The sequence below is a fragment of the Capra hircus genome, chromosome 8 (assembly GCF_001704415.2).
Source record: "Capra hircus breed San Clemente chromosome 8, ASM170441v1, whole genome shotgun sequence".
Taxonomy (NCBI): domain Eukaryota; kingdom Metazoa; phylum Chordata; class Mammalia; order Artiodactyla; family Bovidae; genus Capra; species Capra hircus.
In genome coordinates, this window is record NC_030815.1 from 50767359 (window position 1) to 50791766 (window position 24408).

The 24408-nt window shown below is 41.3% G+C and overlaps 1 protein-coding gene across 5 annotated transcripts in view; it reads right to left on the reverse strand.

The window, feature by feature from the left end:
- Positions 1 to 2343, reverse strand: part of TRPM6 (transient receptor potential cation channel subfamily M member 6) — a 120182-nt gene extending 117839 nt beyond the window's left edge. For 3 of the 5 annotated variants that reach the window (XM_018052073.1, XM_018052074.1, XM_018052071.1), the window contains exon 1: positions 2260 to 2343. In XM_018052073.1, coding sequence (XP_017907562.1) covers positions 2260 to 2292 — 33 coding nt within the window. In that variant the 5' untranslated portion in view covers positions 2293 to 2343. Of the gene's footprint in view, positions 1 to 738; positions 790 to 1675; positions 2089 to 2259 lie in introns of those variants that run through there. The other 2 variants (XM_018052075.1, XM_018052072.1) reach the window with 2 other exon arrangements.

Consider the following 24408-nt stretch of genomic DNA (forward strand, 5'->3'; position numbering starts at 1 on the left):
TTAGAGAGACTCAAAGGGAAACTTTGAGTTAACTATATTCTGAAAATAGATGGAAGGAAGAGAAAAGATGTTAGTGACAGGTGCAGGAACTTAGAAGAAAGCTAAATACTCATATTCCGTTCTGGAAAAACAGTGCATAAATACTAAACCTGAAAAATCAAGAAGAGTAATACAAGCATTATTTAGACATGAATAAGTACAAACTGCCTGGTAGGCTGCAGTCCATGGGGTCGCTAAGAGTCGGACACAACTGAGCGACTTCAGTTTCAATTTTCACTTTCATGCATTGGAGAAGGAAATGGCGACCCACTCCAGTATTCTTGCCTGGAGAATCCCAGGGACGGGGGCAGCCTAGTGGGCTGCCGTCTATGGGGTCGCACAGAGTTGGACACGACTGAAGCGACTTAGCAGCAGCAGCTAAAGAACGGAAAAGGCAATGGCAGCCCACTCCAGTACTCTTGCCTGGGAAATTCCATGGATGGAGGGGCCTGGTAGGCTACAGTCCATGGGGTCGCTAAGAGTTGGACACGACTGATGCGACTTAGCAGCAGCAGCAGCTAAAAGAGATGAACATGACTGCTCTTTCTGAAAAGAAGAAAATGACACAAGTTCTGCTGTTTTTGGTAATGAACCTTATGGAATTATTTGTTTCTGAACTATGTGTATATACAACTTCAATCAAACTAAGAAGTAAAAAAGAGAAAAATCACAACTGAGGCCCACATCAGAAAACCTTACCTAATGGGGGTAGGGGGTCACCAGGTGTCAGTCAAGCCAGAATATCCAACACTTTATCAGTCATGGAAGAATCCGAAGCAAATGAAAAACGAAACACCAAAATTTTTATACAGGGAAAAAAGAAATCAAGAACTCAGTCCCCACTTTGGTAGTTAAAAATGAACCACCTTCTCCCTAGGAACAAATGCTCAAAATCCGGTGCATGGTATCCATATTCTTAATGTTTTAAACCACTACTCTGGACTCCAATCTTAACTATTCTCCCTCAACTTCATTTTCCTCACCTATAAACCAGTGTGGTGGAAGTGGGTGGATGGTGATACTTAGATCTTACAGGATTATTCTCTGGGTGAAATAATAAACTTCTGTAATCCAACAAATGTTAGGCGTTATTCGAAATGTTACTGTATATATAGCATCTCATTTAATGTTCAAACTACAATCCTCATCCCATTTTCCAGATGAGGAAGCCAAAGTACAGAGGTTCCAGTAATTTGCTCAATATCGTAGCTACTGGTGAAGCGAGGATGCGAATTCGGCTGATCTGTCTTTAACAGTTTGTACCAAAAACCAGACTATGCCGAAATGCAAGAATAAAATGCGCACAATAAACCGTACTACTTCACACATGTGTGCCAGTCCACACAAAACAGGTAGGTGATAGCCAGTTCGAGGTCTGGCCGCCTCACAAGAGACCAAGGCACAACCAGGGTCTCCACTCCTGTCCACAATTCCCCAAGCTCCTTCAAGGCTCCCCAGCAGCCAGGGGCGCCCTCCCTTTCCCCGCTACAAAAAAAAACTTCCCATCGCACTTCGGACAGGAGTCGGGAGGAGCCAGCGCGCAGCGCTCGCAGCGAGCCCCGGCGGTGGGAGGTAGAGGATGGAGCGGAGCCCAGGGAGGGGACTCCGGGAAGGTGTTTGGGGCGGCGGCGTTTACCTTGACCTGCACTCTCATCGCTCCGGGAATCCCGGGCGGGCCTCGCGGGGACCTGTAAGGGTGCAGGCAGTGGCCTGGGCACTTCTCCCGCCGCCTCCCGGAGCCGCGACGCCCGGCTTCTGCAGGTCTGCGCCGCCCAGACGTGCCTCTCCGCTCCGAACCGAGCCTTCTCTCCTCCCGGGTGCCGGCTCACGCCACGTCCGGTCTCCTCCGCCGCCCGCCCGGAGTGGAACCAGAGAACTGCCTCCTCTCCTGGGACGGGTTCCCCACCGCCCTAAGCGGACCCCCAGCCCCGTTAGGTTTCCGGTCTGATACCACCTCCGCGCTGGCCCCGTTCCAGCTCCCGGAACCTGGGCTGTGGGGCGTGCACTTAAGTGTCCTACGGTAGCGAACCCTCAAATATGATAATCGGCTCCGGGTGGAGACCAGAGGAGTTGAGAGCAGATATTTCGTAAGTCCCATCTATTCGAGATTCTAGTTAAATAACGCGTGGCCGGCCCCACCTACAAAGCACCCAGGGCACTGGGCTCAAATCTGGTAAAGTCACCAAGGACTCAGCCCCGCCGACTGGCAGCCCGGCTTACCTGTAAGCGCTCCGCCGCGGAACGAGCGTTCATCCTGGACTTGCAGGCCCCGCTACCAAAGCCTTATCTGAGCTTCTGACTTGTGGAGTCAGATCTGAGCTCCACCTCCACACGCTGCCTTTTACAGCAGTATAGATTTGTCACCATACCTTTTGGCCTCAGTTACCTCCCGTGTAGAAAGGTGATTCCGACCTTACCTGGCTTGAGTATAGGGAGGGTCAGATGGGATTTTCATCATCATCACAGATATACCTAATTGTATATTTAATTGTGTTGGTCTTGTTGAGTCAGCGTGGTGTTGGGAGGACACGGGGGCGGTGGGATAACCTAACAAGCAGTCTTTTACTATCTGGGAGTTATTGGATGTTAGGTGACCCCTCTGGGCCTGGGTTTGTTTATCTACACAGTGGTAATGAGGGTGAATAAACCCCTTTCCTCAGAGGCTATTCTGAAATCCAGAAGATACAATCAAAAGCTTTGTGATTTCTGTATTTTCTGTGGGTTACCCTGGTTAGGCAGTCTTTTTAAGGCTGCTGTCAGTTACTGTGGGTGAATCCTAGTATGTTGGCAGAGATGAGGCTCACTTATCACAAGTGCAGTTAACAATGGTAGCTATTCATCCTTAACTGACTTCAAATTAGTCCATTCTGAATTTCTGCCCAGTGAGCTCACATTTGCAGACACTTTTTTTTCACTTATTTTCTTCTTCTTCTTTTTTTCCTTCTTGTTGGCCACACCAGGCAGCATGCATACACACGTGCTAAAGTCGCTTCAGTCATGTGACCCTATGGACTGTAAACAGGCAGGCTCCTCTGTCCATGGGATTCTCCAGGCAAGAATATTGGAGTGGGTTGCCATGTTTATATGGGATCTTAATTCCCCCACCCAGGGATGAACCTGAACTCCCTGCCATGGAAGAGCAAAGTCTGAATTGCCGGACTGCCAATGGAAGTCCTTTCTCTCATTTCTCAATGTGGTTTTAATTTTTCTTTGTTACATCTCATTTGCATATCAACATTTTGTTGTTGTTTGTTTTTATATTAATACATTTACTCTCTTTCTCCTTGACCCAGTTCCCTCAAAATTTTAATGTGAGCAGTTAACTGATTCAGGAGCCCCGCTAAGGCATGTAAGCACCTCTTGATTGGTATTTCTCCATACATCTCTGTTGGTCTGTCTCAGCACTAGAGACTGGGAGCTCTCAAATATCTGCAGACCCCCAAGAAAACTAAACATTTGGAACTCAAGATTCTTAAGAGTGTTGGTACACTGTAATTAACATCTGGTGGCTCAGACGGTAAAGCGTCTGCCTGCAACGCGGGAGACCCAGGTTCGATTCCTGGGTCGGGAAGATCCCCTGGAGAAGGAAATGGCAACCCCCTCCAGCACTCTTGCCTGGAAAATCCCATGGACGGAGGAGCCTGATATGCTACAGTCCATGGGGTCGCAAAGAGTCAGACACGACTGAGTGACTTCACTTCACTTAACCTCTTTGGTAAATTTACATGTCAGGGTAGTCATATATACTTTTCAGATCAAGCCTCAAGGCAGAGTCTAAAATATCAGGACACTTCTAGGACTTAAAACATCTGATGTGCTAGTATAAGGTGCCTTTGGTCTCCAAGTTGTAACAGAAACAACTGAGGCATTTGTTAAAAGTGCAGATTCCCAGGCCCCACCCAGGCCACCTAAACCATCTATATAATTTCTGGGGTGGGGCCCAGGAATCTGTATCTTTCACAAGTACCTCACTCAACTTAAAACTTGTCTTAAAAAAAAAAAAAATCTCCTGGCCACAAGTATACTTTTGCCTAGTGGAGAGCAATGAAATTTAAACTTTAGGGTGTTCATTAGTAGTTCAGGGTGGTTTAATTCAAGCCAACAAATATTTCCTGAACACAGACTGCTTGTCAGACATCCTGCTGGGTGCTGGGAAAACAAAGATGAATAAGACATTGTCCAGTCCTCAAGAAGCTTGGGTTTGTAGGGAGGAGGAACAATTAAAAGTGAAACAGTACCTGGGTCACCACTGGTAACATTCATCAACATACACAGCTTTATTTTCTCATTTATTGTTCTTTCCTAGTCCCTTTCTTCCTCTTCCCTTCCTTTTCTGCTTTGTTTTCTTCTTTATCAGATTTCTGTTTTTACCCTGAACACTGTAAATGTTTTATTCCTGATCTAACATGGTTTTAAGGCACTAACTTTTAAAGTCAACCTAGTGATTTCAAAATGAAGGGAAACAGCTGATTTTTCAACAGAGAAAAATGAGTAGACAACACTTTTTTTATATGTAAAAATGTTTTTTGTTTGGTTTTGGCCATGTTGCACAGCTTGCGAGGTCTTAGTTCTCTGACCAGGGATTGAACTGGTGCTCCTCACTATGAAAGCACAGAATTCTAACCAATGGACCACCAGGGAATTCCCTATATGTGAAAATCTTAACGAGTCCCAGTTACTAGGGACTACTAAGGAGTAGGTTCTAATATATGCATTCTTCTCCTAAAGAAAATTTTACAAGCTTGGATTTGGCTCATTTTCCTTAATTTGGATAAATAACTCTCTTTGCACCAACAAGAACAACACCATGAGAAACTCATGACCAGTGAATCATAGTGTATCTCCTGTTCATGGCTTTCACTTTGGGTAGCCACCACTAATTTCCTTTCAGAAGCATAAAAGAAACAAAATAAATGTGCATTCGGAAGTGGGTAATGGAAATGATGATAAATCTAGAGGGCATTTCACAGTGGGAGAAGTTTAAAGGTATGGGTTATTAATTTAAATAAAGGTGGGGGCTTCCCAGGTAGTGCCAGTAGTAAAGAGCACACCTGCCAATGCAGGAGACTTTAGAATATGCTTTGTCGTTCATTTACGTCCGACTCTTGCAGCCCCATAGACTGTACCCTGCCTGGCTCCTCTGTCCATGGGATTCTCCAGGCAAGAATACTGGAGTGGGTTGCCATTTTCTTCTCTACGGGATCTTCCTGACCCAGGAATCAAACCCAGGTCACCTGCATTGCAGGCAGACTATTTTACTGATTGAGCTATGAGGAAAGACTTTAGAGACACAGGTTCAATCCCTGAGTAAGGAAGATCCCCTGGAGGAGGACATGGCAACCAACTCCAATATTCTTGCCAGGAGAATCCCATGGCCAGAGGAACTTGGTGGGCTACAGTCCATAGGGTCACAAAAAGTCAGACACAACTGAAGCACAGTATAGCACATGCTTCCAGTAAGGAAGGATAAAATCCAGACCTCCAGTCCATTCTTGTGTGACTGTTTCTCTTTTCAAACCTTCCCATTCAAACCAAAGGTGCTAAGTTTGAATTGCATCCATTTACTCTCCTGCTGCTGCTGCTACTGCAGCTAAGTCACTTCAGTCGTGTCCGACTCTGTGCGACCCCATAGACGGCAGCCCATCAGGCTCCCCCATCCCTGGGATTCTCCAGGCAAGAAAACTGGAGTGGGTTGCCATTTCCTAAACAGCTACAAATCAAATTTCCTTTTGAAAGGTAGCAATATATTTTCTTATGCCTACTGAATAGATGTTTTTCTTATTCAGTGCTTCTGTGGGAGTATGCTCCCAATTTGTTTTTCTGCTATGAAAATGGATCACTTATCCTGTCACATAAACAAAGATTAAAATATTCATGGTTGATCACGGGAGAAACAGGAACCCTCAGATACTTTTGTTAAGAGTTTAAAATGAGACCCTTTTGGAAGGCATGTTAGAGATCTGGGGGCTTCCCTGGTGACTCAGCTGGTAAAGAATTTGCCTCCAATGTGGCAGACCTGGTTCAATCCCTCAGATGAGAAGATCCCCTGGAGAAGGGAAAGGCTACCCACTTTAGTATTCTGACCTGGAGAATTCCACGGACTGTGTAGTCCAGGGGTCTCAAAGAGTCAGGCACGACTGAGTGACTATCACTTCACTAGAGAGATTTGGATTCAAGGCATAACCTTTTCCATCACAATTTCAGTATTAGAACTTTGTATTTCAGAAACGCAGTAAGATATATGTATAAGGATATACACAGTAGCACCCTTTGTAATGAAGAGAGATTACCAATAATCCAAACAGCCATTAGTGGGTGCTTAAATAAACTGTGATGTGTCCATACCGTAAAATACCATGCAGCTTTTAAAAGAATGAGTTACCACGCAAGGGCCAACAAGCTCCAGAGCAAGACATACCACACAGATTCTCCAGCAACATAGGAACATAACCCTGAGCCTCAATATACAGGCTGACCAAAGTCACACCAAAACCACTGACATCTCGAAACTTATTACTGGACACTTCATTGCACTCCAGAAGGAAGAAATCCAGCTCCACCTACCAGAACACTGACACAAGCTTCCCTAACCGGAAAACCTTGACAAGCCACCCGTCCAACCCCACCCACAGCGAGGAACCTCCACAATAAAGAGGAACCACCAACTGCCAGAACACAGAAAGGCCACTCCAAACACAGCAATATCAGTTCAGTTCAGTCGCTCAGTCGTGTCTTTGCGACCCCATGAATCACAGCACTCCAGGCCTCCCGGTCAATCAGCAACTCCCGGAGTTCACTCAAACTCATGACCATCGAGTCAGTGATGCCATCCAGCCATCTCATCCTCTGTTGTCCCCTTCTCTTCCTGCCCCCAATCCCTCCTAGCATCAGTTCAGTTCAGTTCAGTTCACTCGCTCAGACCTGTCCGACCCTTTGTGACCCCATGAATCGCAGCACGCCAGGCCTCCCGGTCAATCACCAACTCCCAGAGTTCACTCAAACTCACGTCCATCGAGTCAGTGATGCCATCCAGACATCTCATCCTCTGTCATCCCCTTCTCCTCCTGCACCCAATCCCTCCCAGCAGCAGAGTCTTTTCCAATGAGTCAACTCTTCGCATGAGGTGGCCAAAGTATTGGAGTTTCAGCTTCAGCATCAGTCCTTCCAATAAACACCCAGGACTGATCTCCTTAGGATGGACTGGTTGGATCTCCTTGCAGTCCAAGGGACTCTCAAGAGTCTTCTCCAAAACCACAGCTCAGAAGCATCAATTCTTTGGCGCTCAGCTTTCTTCACAGTCCAACTCTCACATCCATACATGACCACTGGAAAAACCATAGCCTTGACTAGACAGACCTATGTTGGCAAGGTAATGTCTCTGCTTTTGAATATGCTGTCTATGTTGGTCATAACTTTCCTTCCAAGGAGTAAGCGTCTTTTAATTTCATGGCTGCAATCACCATCTGCAGTGATTTTGGAGCCCCCAAAAATAGTCTGACACAGTTTCCACTGTTTCCCCATCTATTTCCCATGAAATGATGGGAACAGATGCAATGATCTTAGTTACACAGCAATTTAAACAAGATGAAAAGGCAGAGAAATACCCAGGAGGTAAGGGAACAGGATAAATGCCCACCAAACCAAACAAAAGAGGAAGAGATAGGGAATCTGATAAAAGGATTCCTGATAGGGAATCCTGATAAAAAATTCCGAATGATGATAGTGAAAATGATCCAAAATCTTGAAAACAAATTGGAGTTACAGATAAATGGCTTAGAGACAAGGATCCAGAAGATGCAAGAAAGGTTTAACAAGGACCTAGGGGAGCCTGGGGGCAGTGAGCAGATACCCCTCCTCCAAGGTAAGGGCCAACCAAGACGGGCGGGTCATAGTGGAATGGTCTAACAGAATGTGGTCCACTGGAGAAGGGAATGGCAAACCACTTCAGTATTCTTGTCTTGAGAACCCCATGAACAGTATGAAAAGGCAAAATGATAGGATACTGGAAGAACTCCCCAGCTCAGTAGGTGCCCAATATGCTACTGGAGATCAGTGGAGAAATAACTCCAGAAAGAATGAAGGGATGGAGCCAAAACAAAAACAATACCCAGTTGTGGATGTGACTGGTGATAGAAGCAAGGTCCAATGCTGTAAAGAGCAATGTTGCATAGGAACCTGGAATGTCAGGTCCATGAATCAAGGCAATATTGGAAGTGGTCAAACAAGACATGGCAAGAGTGAACGTTGACATTCTAGGAATCAGCGAACTAAAATGGACTGAAATGGGTGAGTTTAACTCAGATGACCATTATATCTACTACTGCAGGCAGGAATCCCTCAGAAGAAATGGAGTAGCCATCATGGTCAACAAAAGAGTCCGAAATCCAATACTTGGATGCAATCTCAAAAATGATAGAATGATCTCTGTTTGTTTCCAAGGCAAACCATTCAATATCACAGTAATCCAAGTCTATGCCCCAACCAGTAACACTGAAAAAGCTCAAGTTGAACGGCTCTATGAAGACCTACAAGACCTTTTAGAACTAACACCCAAAAAAGATGTCCTTTTCATTATAGGGGACTGGAATGCAAAAGTAGCAAGTCAAGAAACACCTGGAGTAACAGGCAAATTTGGCCTTGGAATACAGAATGAAGCAGGGCAAAGACTAATAGAGTTTTGCCAAGAAAATGCACTGGTCATAGCAAACACCCTCTTCCAACAACACAAGAGAAGATTCTACACATGGACTTTACCAGATGGTGAAAACCAAAATCAGATTAATTATATTCTTTGCAGCCAAAGATGGAAAAGCTCTATACAGTCAGGAAAAACATGACTGGGAGCTGACTGTGGCTCAGATCATGAACTCCTTATTGCCAAATTCAGAATTAAATTGAAGAAAGTAGGGAAAACCACTAGACAATTCAGGTATGACCTAAATCAAATCTCTTATGATTATACAGTGGAAGTGAGAAATAGATTTAAGGGACTAGATCTGAGAGATAAAGTGCCTGATGAACTATGGAATGAGGTTCGAGACATTGTACAGGAGACAGGGATCAAGACTATCCCCATGGAAAAGAAATGCAAAAAAGGAAAATGGCTGTCTGGGGAGGCCTTACAAATAGGTGTGAAAAGAAGAGAAATGAAAAGCAAAGGAGAAAAGGAAAGATATAAGCATCTGAATACAGAGTTCCAAAGAATAGCAAGAAGAGATAAGAAAGCCTTCCTCAGAGATCAATGCAAAGAAATACCGGGAAACAACAGAATGGGAAAGACTAGAGATCTCTTCAAGAAAGTTAGAGATACCAAGGGAACATTACATGCAAAGATGGGCTCGATAAAGGACAGAAATGGTATGGACCTAACAGAAGCAGAAGATATTAAGAAGAGGTGGCAAGAATACACAGAAGAACTGTACAAAAAAGATCTTCACAACCCGGATAAATCAGGATGGTGTAATCACTCACCTAGAGCCAATCATCCTGGAATGTGAAGTCAAGTGGGCCTTAGAAAGCATCACTATGAACAAAGCTGGTGGAGGTGATGGAATTCCAGTTGAGCTATTTCAAATCCTGAAAGATGATGCTGTGAAAGTACTGCACTCAATATGCCAGCAAATTTGGAAAACTCAGCAGTGCCCACAGGACTGGAAAAGGTCAGTTTTCATTCCAATCCCAAAGAAAGGCAAGGCCAACGAATGCTCAAACTACCACACAATTGCACTCATCTCACACGCTATTAAAGTAATGCTCAAAATTCTCCAAGCCAGGCTTCAGCAATATGTGAACTGTGAACTTCCTGATGATCAAGCTGGTTTTAGAAAAGGCAGAGGAATCAGACATCAAATTGTCAACATTCGCTGGATCATCGAAAAAGGAAGAGAGTTCCAGAAAACATGTATTTCTGCTTTATTTTCTATGCCCAAGCCTTTGACTGTCTGGATCATAATAAACTGTGGAAAATTCTGAAAATGATGGGAATACCAGACCACCTGACCTGTCTCTTGAGAAATCTGTATGCAGGCCAGGAAGCAACAGTTAGAACTGGACATGGAACAACAGACTGGTTCCAAATAGGAAAAGGAGTACATCAAGGCTGTATATTGTCACCCTGCTTATTTAACTTATACGCAGAGTATATCATCAGAAACTCTGGGCTGGAAGAAGGACAAGCTGGAATCAAGATTGCTGGGAGAAATATCAGTAACGTCAGATATGCAGATGACACCACTCTTATGGCAGAAAGGGAAGAGGAACTGAAAAGCCTCTTGATGAAAGTGAGAGTGGACAGTGAAAAAGTTGGCTTAAAGCTCAATATTCAGAAAACGAAGATCATGGCATCCGGTCCCATCACTTCATGGGAGATAGATGGGGAAACAGTGTCGGACTTTATTTTGGGGGGCTCCAGAATCACTGCAGATGGTGATTGCAGCCATGAAATTAAAAGACACTTACTCCTTGCAAGGAAAGTTATGACCAACCTAGACAGCATATTGAAAAGCAGAGACATTACTTTGCCAACAAAGGTCCGTCTAGTCAAGGCTATGGTTTTTCCAGTGGTCATGTATGGATGTGAGAGTTGGACTGTGAAGAAAGCTGAGCACCAAAGAATTGATGCTTTTGAACGGTGGTGTTGGAGAAGACTCTTGAGAGTCCCTTGGACTGCAAGGAGATCCAACCAGTCCATTCTGAAGGAGATCAGCCCTGTGATTTCTTTGGAAGGAATGATGCTAAAGCTGAAACTCCAGTACTTTGGCCACCTCATGCAAAGAGTTGACTCATTGGAAAAGCCTCTGATGCTGGGAGGGATTGGGTGCAGGAGGAGAAGGAGACGACAGAGGATGAGATGGCTGGATGGCATCACTGACTCGATGGACGTGAGTCTGAGTGAACTCCGGGAGTTGGTGATGGACAGGGAGGCCTGGCGTGCTGTGATTCATGGGGTCGCAAAGAGTCGGACACGACTGAGCAACTGAACTGAGCTGAACTGAGGGGAGCCTGGTGGGCTGCTGTCTATGGGGTCGCACAGAGTCAGACACAACTGAAGCAACTTAGCAGCAGCAGAAGAAGAAGAAATAAAAAGAGTCAGTATATAATGAATAATAAATGAGATCAAAAACACTCTGGAGGGAATCAACAGTGGAATAACAGAGGTAGAAGATAGGATAAGTGAAATAGACGATAGAATGGTAGAAATAAATGAATCAGAGAGGAAAAAGAGAAAAGAATTCAAAGCAATGAGGACAACATCAGAGACCTCTGGGACATGTTAAACACCCCAACATTCGAATCATAGCAGTCCCAGAAGAAGACAAAAAGAAAGAACATGAGAAAATACTTGAGGAGATAATAGTTGAAAACTTCCCTAAAATGGGGAAGGAAATAATCACCCAAGTCCAAGAAACCCAGAGAGTCCCAAACAGGATAAACCCAAGGCAAAACACCCCAAGACACATATTAATCAAGTTAACAAAGATCAAACATAAAGAACAAATATTAAAAGCATCAAGAGAAAAAAAAATAATAACACAGAAGGGGATTCCCATAAGGATAACAGTTGACCTTTCAATAGAAACTCTTCGGGCCAGGAGGGAATGGCAGGACATACTTAAAGTGATGAAAGAAAATAACCTACAGCCCAGATTACTGTTCCCAGCAAGGATCTCATTCAAATATGAAGCAGAAATCAAAAGCTTTACAGACAAGCGAAAGCTGAGAGAATTCAGGACCACCAAACCAGCTAAAGGATCCTCTCTAGACAGGAAACACAAAAAGGGCATATAAACCTGAACCTAAAACAATAAAGTAAATGGCAGTGGGATCATACTTATTAATAATTACCTTAAATGTAAATGGGGTGAATGCCTCAACCAAAAGACAAAGACAGGCTGAATGGATACAAAAACAAGACCCCTATATATGTTGTCTACAAGAGACCTACCTCGAAACAAGGGACACATACAGACTGAAAGGGAAGGGCTGGAAAAAGATATTCCATGCAAACAGAGGCCGAAAGAAAGCAGGAGTGGCAATACTCATATCAGATAATACAGACTTTAAAACAAAGGCTGTGAAAAGAAACAAAGAAGGACACTACATAATGATCAAAGGATCAATCCAAGAAGAAGATATAACAATCATAAGTATATATGCACCCAACATAGGAGGACCACAATACGTAAGACAAATGCCAACAAGTAAGAAAGGGGAAATTAACAATAACATAATGACAGTGGGAGACTTTAATACCCCACTCACACCTATGGATAGATCAACTAAACAGAAAATTAACAAGGAAACACAAACTTTAAATGATACAATGGACCAGTTAGACCTAATTGATATCTAAAGGACATTTCACTCCAAAACAATGAATTTCACCTTTTTCTCAAGCGCACATGGAACCTTCTCCAGGATAGATCACATCCTGGGCCATAAATCTAGCCTTGGTAAATTCAAAAAATTTGAAATCATTCCAAGCATGTTTTCTGACCACAATGCAGTAAGATTAGATCTCAGTTACAGGAGAAAAGCTATCAAAAATCCCAACATATGGAGGCTGAACAACATGCTGCTGAATAAACAACAAATCACAGAAGAAATCAAAAAAGAAATCAAAATATGCATAGAAATGAATGAAAATGAAAATACAACAACCCAAAACCTATGGGACACTGTAAAAGCAGTACTAAGGGGAAGGTTCATAGCAATACAGGCTTACCTCAAGAAACAAGAAAATAAATCAAATAAATAACCTAACTCTACACCTAAAACAATTTGAAAAGGAAGAAATGAAGAACCCCAGGGTTAGTAGAAGGAAAGAAATCTTAAAAACTAGGGCAGAAATAAATGCAAAAGAAACAAAGAGACCATAGCAAAAATCAACAAAACCAAAAGCTGGTTCTTTGAGAAGATAAACAAAATTGACAAACCATTAGCCAGACTCATCAGGAAACAAAGGGAAAAAATCAAATCAACAAAATTAGAAATGAAAGCGGAGAGATCACAGCAGACAACACAGAAATACAAAGGATCATAAGAGACTACTATCAGCAATTATATGCCAGTAAACTGGAAAACGTGGAAGAAATGGACAAATTCTTAGAAAAGTACAACTTTCCAAAACTGAACCAGGAAGAAATAGAAAATCTTAACAGACCCATCACAAGCATGGAAATTGAAACCGTAATCAGAAATCTTCCAACAAACAAAAGCCCAGGACCAGATGGCTTCACAGCTGAATTCTACCAAAAATTTAGAGAAAAGCTAACACCTATCCTACTCAAACTCTTCCAGAAAATTGCAGAAGGTAAACTTCCAAACTCATTCTATGAGGCCACCATCACCCTAATACCAAAACCTGACAAAGATGCCACAAAAAAAGAAAACTACAGGCCAATATCACTGAAGAACATAGATGTAAAAATCCTTAACACAGTTCTAGCAAACAGAATCCAAGAACATATTAAAAAGATCATACATTATGACCAAGTGGGCTTTATCCCATGGATGCAGGATTCTTCAATATCCACAAATCAATCAATATAATACACCACATTAACAAATTGAAAAATGAAAACAATATGACTATCTCAATAGATGCAGAGGAAAAAAGCCTTTGACAAAATTCAACATCCATTTATGATTAAAAAAAAAAAAACCCTCCAGAAAGCAGGAATAGCAGGAACATACCTCAACATAATAAAAGCTATATATGACAAACTCTCAGCAAACATTATCCCCAATGGTGAAAAATGGAAAGCATTTCCCCTAAAGTCAGGAACAAGACAAGGGTGCCCACTCTCACCACTGCAATTCAACATAGTTCTGGAAGTTTTGGCCACATCAATCAGAGCAGAAAAAGAAATAAAAGGAATCCAGATTGGAAAAGAAGAAGTAAAACTCTCACAGTATGCAGATGACATGATCCTCTACATAGAAAACCCTAAAGACTCCACCAGAAAACTACTAGAGCTAATCAGTGAATATAGAAAGTTGTAGGATATAAAATTAATACACAGAAATCCCTTGCATTCCTGTACACTAACAATGAGAAAACAGAGAAATTAAGGAAACAATTCCATTCACCATTGCAACAAAAAGAATAAAATACTTAGGAATATATCTACCTAAAGAAACAAAAGACCTATATAGAGAGAACTATAAAACACTGGTGAAAGAAATCAAAGAGGACACAAATAGATGGAGAAATATTCCGTGTTCATGGATCGGAAGAATCAATATAGTGAAAATGAGTACACTACCCAAAGCAATCTACTGATTCAATACAATCCCTATCAAGCTACCAGCGGTGTTTTTCAGAGAACTAGAACAAATAATTTCACAATTTGTATGGAAATACAAAAAGCCTCGAATAGCCAAAGCAATCTTGAGAAAGAAGAATGGAACTGGAGGAATCAACCTGCCTGACTTCAGGCTCTACTACAAAGCCACAGTCATCAAGACAGTATGGTACTGGCACAAAGACAGAAATATAGATCAATGGAACAAAATAGAAAGCCCAGAGATAAATCCACACACCTATGGACACCTTATCTTTGACAAAGGAGGCAAGAATACAATGGAGAAAAGACAATCTCTTTAACAAGTGGTGCTGGGAAAACTAGTCAACCACTTGTAAAAGAATGAAACTAGAACACTTTCTAACACCATACACAAAAATAAACTCAAAATGGATTAAAGATCTAAACGTAAGCTCTTAGAGGAAAACATAGGCAAAACACTCTCTGACATTAACCACAGCAGGATCCTCTATGACCCACCTCCCAGAATACTGAAAATAAAAGCTAAAATAAACAAATGGGACCTAATTAAAATTAAAAGCTTCTGCACAACAAAGGAAACTATAAGCAAGGTGAAAAGACAGCCTTCAGAATGCAAGAAAAAAATAGCAATTGAAGCAACAGACAAAAAATTAATCTAAAAAATATACAAGCAACTCCTGCAGCTCAATTCCAGAAAAATAAAAGACCCAGTCAAAAAATGGGCCAAAGAACTAAACAGACATTTCTCCAAGGAAGACATACAGATGGCTTACAAACACATGAAAAGATGCTCAACATCACTCATTATCAGAGATATGCAAATCAAAACCACAATGAGGTACCATTTCATGCCAGTCAGAATGGCTGCGATCCAAAAGTCTACAAGCAATAAATGCTGGAGAGAGGGTAGAGAAAAGGGAACCCTCTTACACTGTTGGTGGGAATGCAAACTAGTACAGCCACTGTGGAGAACAGTGTGGAGATTCCTTAAAAAACTGGAAATAGAATTGCCTTATGACCTAGCAATCCCACTGCTAGGCATACACACCGAGGAAACCAGAAATGAAAGAGACACATGTACCCCAATGTTCACTGCAGCACTGTTTATAATAGCCAGGACATGGAAGCAACCTAGATGTCCATCAGCAGATGAATGGATAAGAAAGCTGTGATACATATACACAATGGAATATTACTCAGCCATTAAAAAGAATACATTTGAATCAGTTCTAATGAGGTGGATAAAATTGGAGCCTATTATACAGAGTGAAGTAAGCCAGAAAGAAAAACACCAATACAGTATACTAATGCATATATATGGAATTTAGAAAGAAGGTAACGATAACCCTGTATGTGAGACAGCAAGAGAGACACAGATGTATTGAACAGTCTTTTGGACTCTGTGGGAGAGGGTAAGGGTGGGATGATATGGGAGAATGGCATTGAAACATGTAAAATATCATATGTGAAATGAGTCACCAGTCCAGGTTTGATGCATGATACAGGGTGCTCGGGGCCGGTGCACTGGGATGACTCAGAGGGATGGGATGAGGAGGTGGGGGGGAGGGGAGAGAGATGTTCAGGATGGGGCACACATGTATACTCATGGCAGATTCAAGTCAATGTATGGCAAAACCAATACAATATTGTAAAGTAAAATAAATTAATTAATTAAAAAAATTAAAGAATGAGGTAGATCTACATGTACAGATATGGAAAGGGAAAATAGCAACTAGTAAAGGTAAGTATGTTTCTGTTTTTTTTTTTCTAATTTATATGTGTATTTGGAATATTCACAGGAAAGTCCAGAAATAAAAAACTATTTGCTGCTTATCTGAAATTCAAATTTAACTGGGTGTCTTATCACACAAGATTGTTATATAAGCCTAAACCGGTGGCTTCTTCTAGCTGTGGGTGCTGTTTAAAAGTATGTACTGCAAACATTGACACCAAGCCCAAACTCCTTTGTAACTGTCTTCACATGCAACATTGAATGATTCTTAAAGGGAAGAAAGGAGGAAGATGAAGACTGACTATAACAAAGTGCCAGGCACCCTGAGAGACAGCATCATTTACAGCTTCTTGAAGACAAACACAGCTGATTCTATAACTGATTTACTAACCATATATTCCTCTCAGCCCAGCAGCACACTTTTTTGCAAGGTAATTTTCCAATAGCCTTCCCATGTAGTGACCTAATCTCTTCTCCATCCCACGAGTCTGAGCTAGACTTGTGGCCAGTAAAATGTGGCCACAGTAGTTTAAGTTCCTGACCTAGGCCTCCAGTGGCCCTGCAGCTTCAGGCTTCACCCTATCATAATACTGCCCTGAGACCACCATCCTGGAAGAAAAATCACTTGGAGAAACCAGCCAATCCTCAGAATCATGAGAAATAATGAACTGATGGTATTTTAAGCCACTAAACTTGGGGGTTATATGTTGTGCTACAATAGATAACTCAGTTTCTTTCCACATTGTTTTCCTAATTTTGTTCTGCACAAAATCTCTGGTGAGGCTTCACTGAGGGTCAGAAATCTTCATCATGAATGTCACCACTCTCACAGCTAGTTAGGTGTGAAGCCAACAAAAATTTGAAAACAGATGTGTGTGACTGTAAAGGTCCATTGTTTTCTCTACATGCACCTTGAATGTAAGAAGCATTCATTAAAAATTTAGTTGGATGACTGTTTGAATCAGAACTTGGTTTTTATTAGTTGTATATATCAGAATTAAGAATATATTTATTCAACAAGAAATGTCTGCTAGTAAGAAATTTTTTATGGGGCTTCCCTGATGGCTCAGTGGATAAAGAATCTGACCACATTGTAGGAGACATAGGAAACATGAGTTCGATCCCAGAGTCAGGAAGTACTCCTGGAGGAGGAAATAGCAACCCATTTCAGTATTCTTGCCTGGGAAATCCCATGAACAGAGGAGCCTGGTGGACTCCAGTCCATGGGGTCACAAGAGTCAGATACGACCTAGCAACTAAACCACCACCAGGAGATTTTTAAACCTTAGCCCTCTTCTCTTGATTAAATTACTTGAAAGGAAACAGTATTCAACCTATTATGTTCTCCCTAAAAGGTGAACCACTACTAGTTTAAGGAATTGTGTTTTTCCATTTCAGGTGAAAAACTAAGAGACAGAAAAAATAAATAACCAGAAGGAACCAACTAATTAAACCCTCCATACCTAACTTGATAATCTAGTATTGCCTTTTTTTTCTTCTTAACTCTTTATTTTATCTTTTATTTATTTATTTATTGGCCACATGATGTGTGGCATGGGGAACCTACCCCCACCAGGTATCAAACTCATGCTCCCTGCAACAGAAGCACGGAGTCTTCTCCAGGGAAGTCCAGTTTTTTTTATTTTTAAAAGAGTATAGTAAAGCCTCACAGAAAGCTGCAAAATTCTTTTATAGAGTCCCTTCAACTAAAATGAAAGTTTTTTAAGTATTTTAAATTATATATTTCCTCTTGTAGATTTTCAGTGTGTGTCATGAATACAGAAGGGAATAAATTACTCCTAAATAGTAATAAGTTGGCACTCACTTATAAGCTCACTAATAAGTGGGCTAGGCTCTTAGATATATGCCTTATTTTTATTTAATACATTATTAACCACAATTTTATACAATAACTGAGATTCTGAAAACTTAAAACTTGTCCATAGTCATAGATTGAATAAGTGGTAGAGCTGTAGTTCCAGTTTGTCTGGCTCCAAGGCCCATGGTGTTTCCATCCTATCAGAGCTCCTATCCACAATAATCTTAACTTCCACTTACTAGTAAGGTTTTATTTTGCAATTACAATCTGCACACTTCCAGTTCTGGTTAAATATTTCTATTACACCTTTCTCTAAACAAACTGCGTGTGATTTACTTGATGATAATGATACTCACACAGACAAACAAAAAAAAGTTTTTAAGAAAAAAAAAATTTTAATAAAAAAAGATGCCCAAGAATTTCTGTAATATCCTTGAGGATATAATAATTCAAATTTCTTTAAGATGGGTCATTATGTTTAGATATTAAATTCAGAATTGCTACATTCCAACCACACAATTTAGTCATCTTAGGCTCTGATAAAATAGAAACTTTGTTTTCCTAACCTAAGAACAAAATGCTGTCATAAAAGGCTTCATAATCCTTTGACCCAGAAATATCACATCTCTTGCCCCTCAAAGCCCTAATATGATGCACATTCACATAATTAGACATTTTTACTAAAATTATATACATTAGAAATTATAATACATTTAATACAATTCTAATACAAATTAGAATTATAATACATTAGAAAGTTATTGAAGTCTTTCATCTGACAAGTAATTAAGTGAACTATTAGATGGGCAATTATGTACTATTTAAAAATGCTAACAATGAAGAGTATGCAAAACTAAAAAGGGAGCTAGAACATCTGTATGTACTGTATGAGTACAACTGTGTCAAAAACTGACTTAGCTACTAAACCACCATATCAAAAACCACATTAAAAAAATTAGAAAGAAATGACTTCTCATTTTTCCAGGTATTCTGTTAGCCCAGCTGGTAAAGAATCCGCCTGCAATGCAGGAGACCTGGGTTCAGTCCCTGGGTTGGGAAAATCCCCTAGAGGAGGGCATGGCAACCCACTCCAGCATTCTTGCCTGGAGAATTCCCATGGACAGAGGAGCCTGGTGGACTGCAGTCCATGGAGTCTCAAAGGGTTGGACATGACTGAGCGACTAAGCACACAGCACATGTATTCTATAATGAGGCCTTATTTTTTGGGAAAAAAATTGGTTAATTTAAAATGAACATCTTAAATATCTTGGAATTATTTACAGGGCTAGTGTACAAGAAATTCCTATATTACATTTTTGTGGTGGCAGTTTAGTCGCTAAGTTATGTCCGACTCTTGTGACCCCATGGACTGGAGCCCACCAGGCTCCTTTGTCCATGGGATCTCCCAGGCAAGAATACTGGAATGGGTTGCCCTTTTATTCTCCAGGGGAATCTTCTCGACCCAAAGATTGAACCCACATCTCCTTCATTGGAGGCAGTCTCCTGCATTGCAGGAAGATTCTTGACCGCTGAGCCACCAAGGAAGTCCTATTACACTTTTACTGATTGTTTATTCTTCCTGACTTAATAAAACATGCATTTCAGTCACTTCCCAGGCCCCTTGAGCCCACAAATTATGTACCAACGCTATATTTTTTCAATGTTTAAAGATTTGTGTATTATATTGACTCAACTGGTGCTTCCTTTTTTTTTAAGCTTAGAACTTCCTGTCCCTAAAACACATTGCACTAACTCAGGATTATTTCTCCACAGAGCTCAGAATTAATCGTATTTATTATTTTAGTAATCATAAAATCCCTGTAGAGATGGGTAAAGGAAAAAACAGCTTTAATTTCATAAGTGAAGAGTCAGATCTCAAAGTAGAGAATTATCAACCAATGTGATAAAAATTGACCAGCCTCTTTGTGGCACCACCCAGACATGGCATCCGACAGTTCCACATGCTCTAGTCAACTGCCACTTGAACATCCTTCTGCCATCAGTGGCCAGTCTTTATTGCCCAATGGAAAGAGGAATTGTGGAACACTAATAATCCCCCTAGACTTTCTTTTTCTCTAGTCATCCTCCATTCTGTTTATTCTCCCTACCCATCTTACCTTATTAAAGCCTTTGATAGAATTGCTTCCTGATCATGATGTATACAAGAAGATGGTACCCACTAGCCATCCAGATGTAACATCTCTTTTATTGTGGTGCTCTTGTCAAGTTTCTACCATCTTTCCTGTTGTTAATTGAATCATGCCCCTCTCCAACAAAGATATGTTGGCATACTACTCTGCAGTATTTCAGAATGTGACCTAATCTGGAGTTAGGATCTTTACAGAGGTAATCAGGATAAACGAGGTCATTTGGATGGACTCTAAGATAATATGACTAGTGTCCTTATAAAATAGGGAAATTTGGACACAGAGACATGCATAGAGGGGAGATGATGTCCAGAAATAGAAAAAAGACAGTCTTTTTAAGCCACAGAGAGCGGCCTGGAACAGATCTTTCCCTCACAGTCTTCAGGAGTAATTGACCCTGCTAACACCTTGATTCTGGATATTTAACTTCCAGATCTGCAAGACAATAAAATTTCCATTGTTTGAGTCATCCATCTATGGCAGTGCTAGCAAACAAATACACTTTCCTACCATTTAGATTCATGGAAATTCTCCTAAATCACATTTTTTAACAAGGGGCATAATAACTTCCTGTCGGCCTAAACTAATCTAAGATTACACTTCTTGAATAGGCATAAATATTAGTAGCACCTCTTTTATTCACAAAAGTGCTCATGTTTAGTCATCCTACCACTTGTGCCACCCACAGTCCTTCCTATACCATACTTCTATTCAGCCAGGAGTTTCTTCACAATCACTCTGCTGCTGCTGCTAAGTCACTTCAGTCGTGTCCGACTCTGTGCGACCCTATAGACGGCAGCCCACCAGGCTCCCCCGTCCGTGGGATTCTCCAGGCAAGAATACTGGAATGGGTTGCCATTTCCTTCTCCAATGCATGAAAGTGAAAAGTGAAAGTGAAGTTCCTCAGTTGTGTCCAACCCTGAGCGACCCCATGGACTGCAGCCTTCCAGGCGCCTCCGTCCATGGGATTTTCCAGGCAAGAGTACTGGAGTGGGGTGCCATTGCCTTCTCCTAGTGTCTATTACAGACCTCCTTGGTACAATGACAAAAGGGAAATTCATTTAAAAGTTTTCATCAATTTTTTGTTTTGTTTTGACTAGATGTACATCCTGTAACGATAGGAACTGCTTCTTTCTCATTTTTGCATCACAAGAAATGTTTATACAACCAAATTAAACTGAGGTAAGAACTTTATTATCCTTACTAAAGTATGATATTTGCTCCAGATGGTGGCTCAGAGGGTAAAGCATCTGCCTACAATGTGGGAGACCTGGGTCCAATCTCTGGGTTGGGAAGATCTCCTGGAGAAGGAAATGGCAACCCACTCCAGTATTCTCACCTGGAAAAATCCCACAGATGGAGGAGCCTAGTAGGCTACAGTCCATGGGGCCGAAAAGAGTTGGACATGACTGAGCGACTTCACTTTCACTCTCTCTTAAAGTTATCAAGAAATAGATTCAAATTGCTAAGTATCTCTATTTTATTGAACTGAGAAATTCTCATTTTTTTGAAAGCATGAAGAATAAGCAAGTTGAAGCATTTTAGCTTTTTATGGCATTAGTATGCTTAGGCCCGCATGATTGTATCTACAGGAAGAAACCAAACATATTGAACATGTATTAGTATCATGTTCCCATTAAATAATCTACAAAGTAATAGAATAATGGAAATCAAAATTGTAACAGCAGATGATTACTGCAAGTAATGCAATCATCACTGAGATAAGGAGAGATTAGAAGACAAATACTTTCATGTGCTTGTAGACCAAAATATGAATAAAATACATAGAAGGAAATAGGACTTATTTAGGAAATTAGTCCTGAATATCCATTGGAAGGACTAATGCTGAAGCTGAAACTCCAATACTTTGGCCACCTGATGCGAAGAACTGACTCATTTGAAAAGACCCTGATGCTGGGAAAGACTGTAGGCGGGAGGAGAAGGGGACGACAGAGGATGAGATGGTTGGATAGCATCACCGACTCGATGGACATTGAGTACGAGTAAGCTCTGGGAGTTGGTGATGGACGAGGAGGCCTGGCATGCTGCTGTCCATGGGATCACAAAGAGTCATACACGACTGAGCAACTGAACTGAACTGAACTGTGTTGACCAAACTTAGTGGTAGTGTGGCGGTTATTTTGAGGGAAGACTGTGTACCCTCTTCATTGCTATGGCGATGTGAGTGAACAATCCCCTCTGTAAAGTCAAATAAGCCCTTTTAAAGGGCATGGCATAAGTATTTATAGATTTAAAGTCCCATCTAGGACAGCATAGAGAGGACTCAAGAAGCCCAAACACTGCTCTTTGATGCTCTGGGCAGAAATGGAAAAGGATCTGTGAACATGATCATAGGAACATCATTAGTATCAGGACCACTCAGGAAAACAAAAGTATTTCAGAAAGATATTACTAAGAGATATCTAGACACTTTACTTGCTCTTCTTTCTCCTCTCTTAAGGATGAACACTTACTGATAGCAGATTTAGCTCAACATGTCTTAAGAGAAGTACAAGGTTTTCAGTATAATTTCTTCCAGAATGGTGATGTAAACCTAGGACTTAAAGCACTTACGGCTCAGTAGCAATCAGACTCTTTCCTTGACTCTGGCAGGATGCTGCCCAATGGTATCAATGGTGGCTTCATATTTCATTGCAGGAACTAAGGAAGAGGTAGCATCTGTTCCTTTTCAGAGTAAACTTCTCCTCCGTAAAGTTCTGAATCATGTATGTGCCTGTGCCTACTCAGAAGGTACATATTACTGTACCTGGAAACCACCTCACCTCCACCAAGTGCAGCATATTCTACCCCCACATGGTGGTAGAATGCTCCATATTTTACCTCCCCTCCAACTAAGCATATTGGGACCTGCTTCAAAAAACCTGCAAGCCACTCTTTCATTCCAGAGTACTCTCATTTTCCTGGCTATAAAAGCAGTGTATCCCAGTTGTAGAGAATTTGGAGAATTCAGAAAGATACAAGAAAGACAGAGAAAGTGGGATGAGGGAGAAAGAGAGAATATGAAGAATGAATCACTGGTGACTCTGCCTCTCAGAGACAACAAATATATTATTCTGCTGTATTTTCATTAAGAAGGTCTCTTCTCAATATTCCTCTGCTTAGTTCTCTTAATAGCTCCCTTGTCTGCACTTCCTCTGTCATCTTTATAGAACTGATAGTTTAGCTGGTGAATACTTAAATTGCTGCTGTTGCTGCTAAGTCACTTCAGTTGTGTCTGACTCTGCAAACCCATAGACAGCAGCCCACCACGCTCCTCTGTCCCTGGGATTCTCCAGGCAAGAACACTGGAGTGGGTTGCTATTTCCTTCTCCAATGCATGAAAAGTGAAAAGTGAAAATGAAGTTGCTCAGTTGTGTCCGACTCTTCGTGACCCCATGGACTGTAACCTACCAGGCTCCTCCGTCCACGGGATTTTCCAGGCAAGAGTACTGCAGTGGGTTGCCATTTCCTTCTCCATACTTAAATTAGGAAAGATTTTATTTTGTGTAATTAAAAGCATATTAAAAAGGGGCTTTTCCTTTAATATTACTCACTGTATGCAGTGGGGGTTTGTAGCAATAGAACTATGAAGAATAGGAGCCCATCTGACATAACAGAGAATCCTCCTCCCTAACTCTCAGAAACCGCACCACTACCACCACATACAGCAATGATCAGAATTGTTCTGTATACATATTAGTTACATTTTGAGTAACCCAGGCCCAGAGATAGGCCAGGGAACCTATAACTCATATACCTCTGTTGCCATGAGAAAATCTGTTTCAGGTTCCAAACTGCTTAGTTACAAACTAGCCTATAGAAAACAAATTATTTCTAGGAGGGAGACTGTCTATGTTTGGATCACTGGAATAAGAGAACAAGAGTGACAGATAAACAGGTAAAGAAGAAGGATTCCACACAGTGGAATACCACCTGGCCATAAAAATAATGAAACAATGCCACTTGCAGCAATATGAATGTAACTAAGAGGTTATCATACTAAGTGAAGCAAGTAGAAAAAGAAAGACAAATACCATGTGATATCACTTGGATGTGGAATCTAAAATATAACACAGATGAACCTATGTACGAAATAAAAACAGAATTATGGACACAGAGAGTAGACTAGCGGTTGCCAAGGCGGGGGTGGGGGGGATAGAGTGGGAGGTTGGGGGTAGTAGATGTAAGCTTTTACACACAGAATGGACAAACAGTAAGGTCCTACTGTGCAGCACAGATAGCTAAATTCAATCCTATGATAGACCATAAGGGAAAAGAATATTTTTAAAAGAGTGCATATATATACACACACACATATATGTATATATGTATAACTGAATCACGACTTAGCAACTGAACAACAGCAGTGTAACTGAATCACTT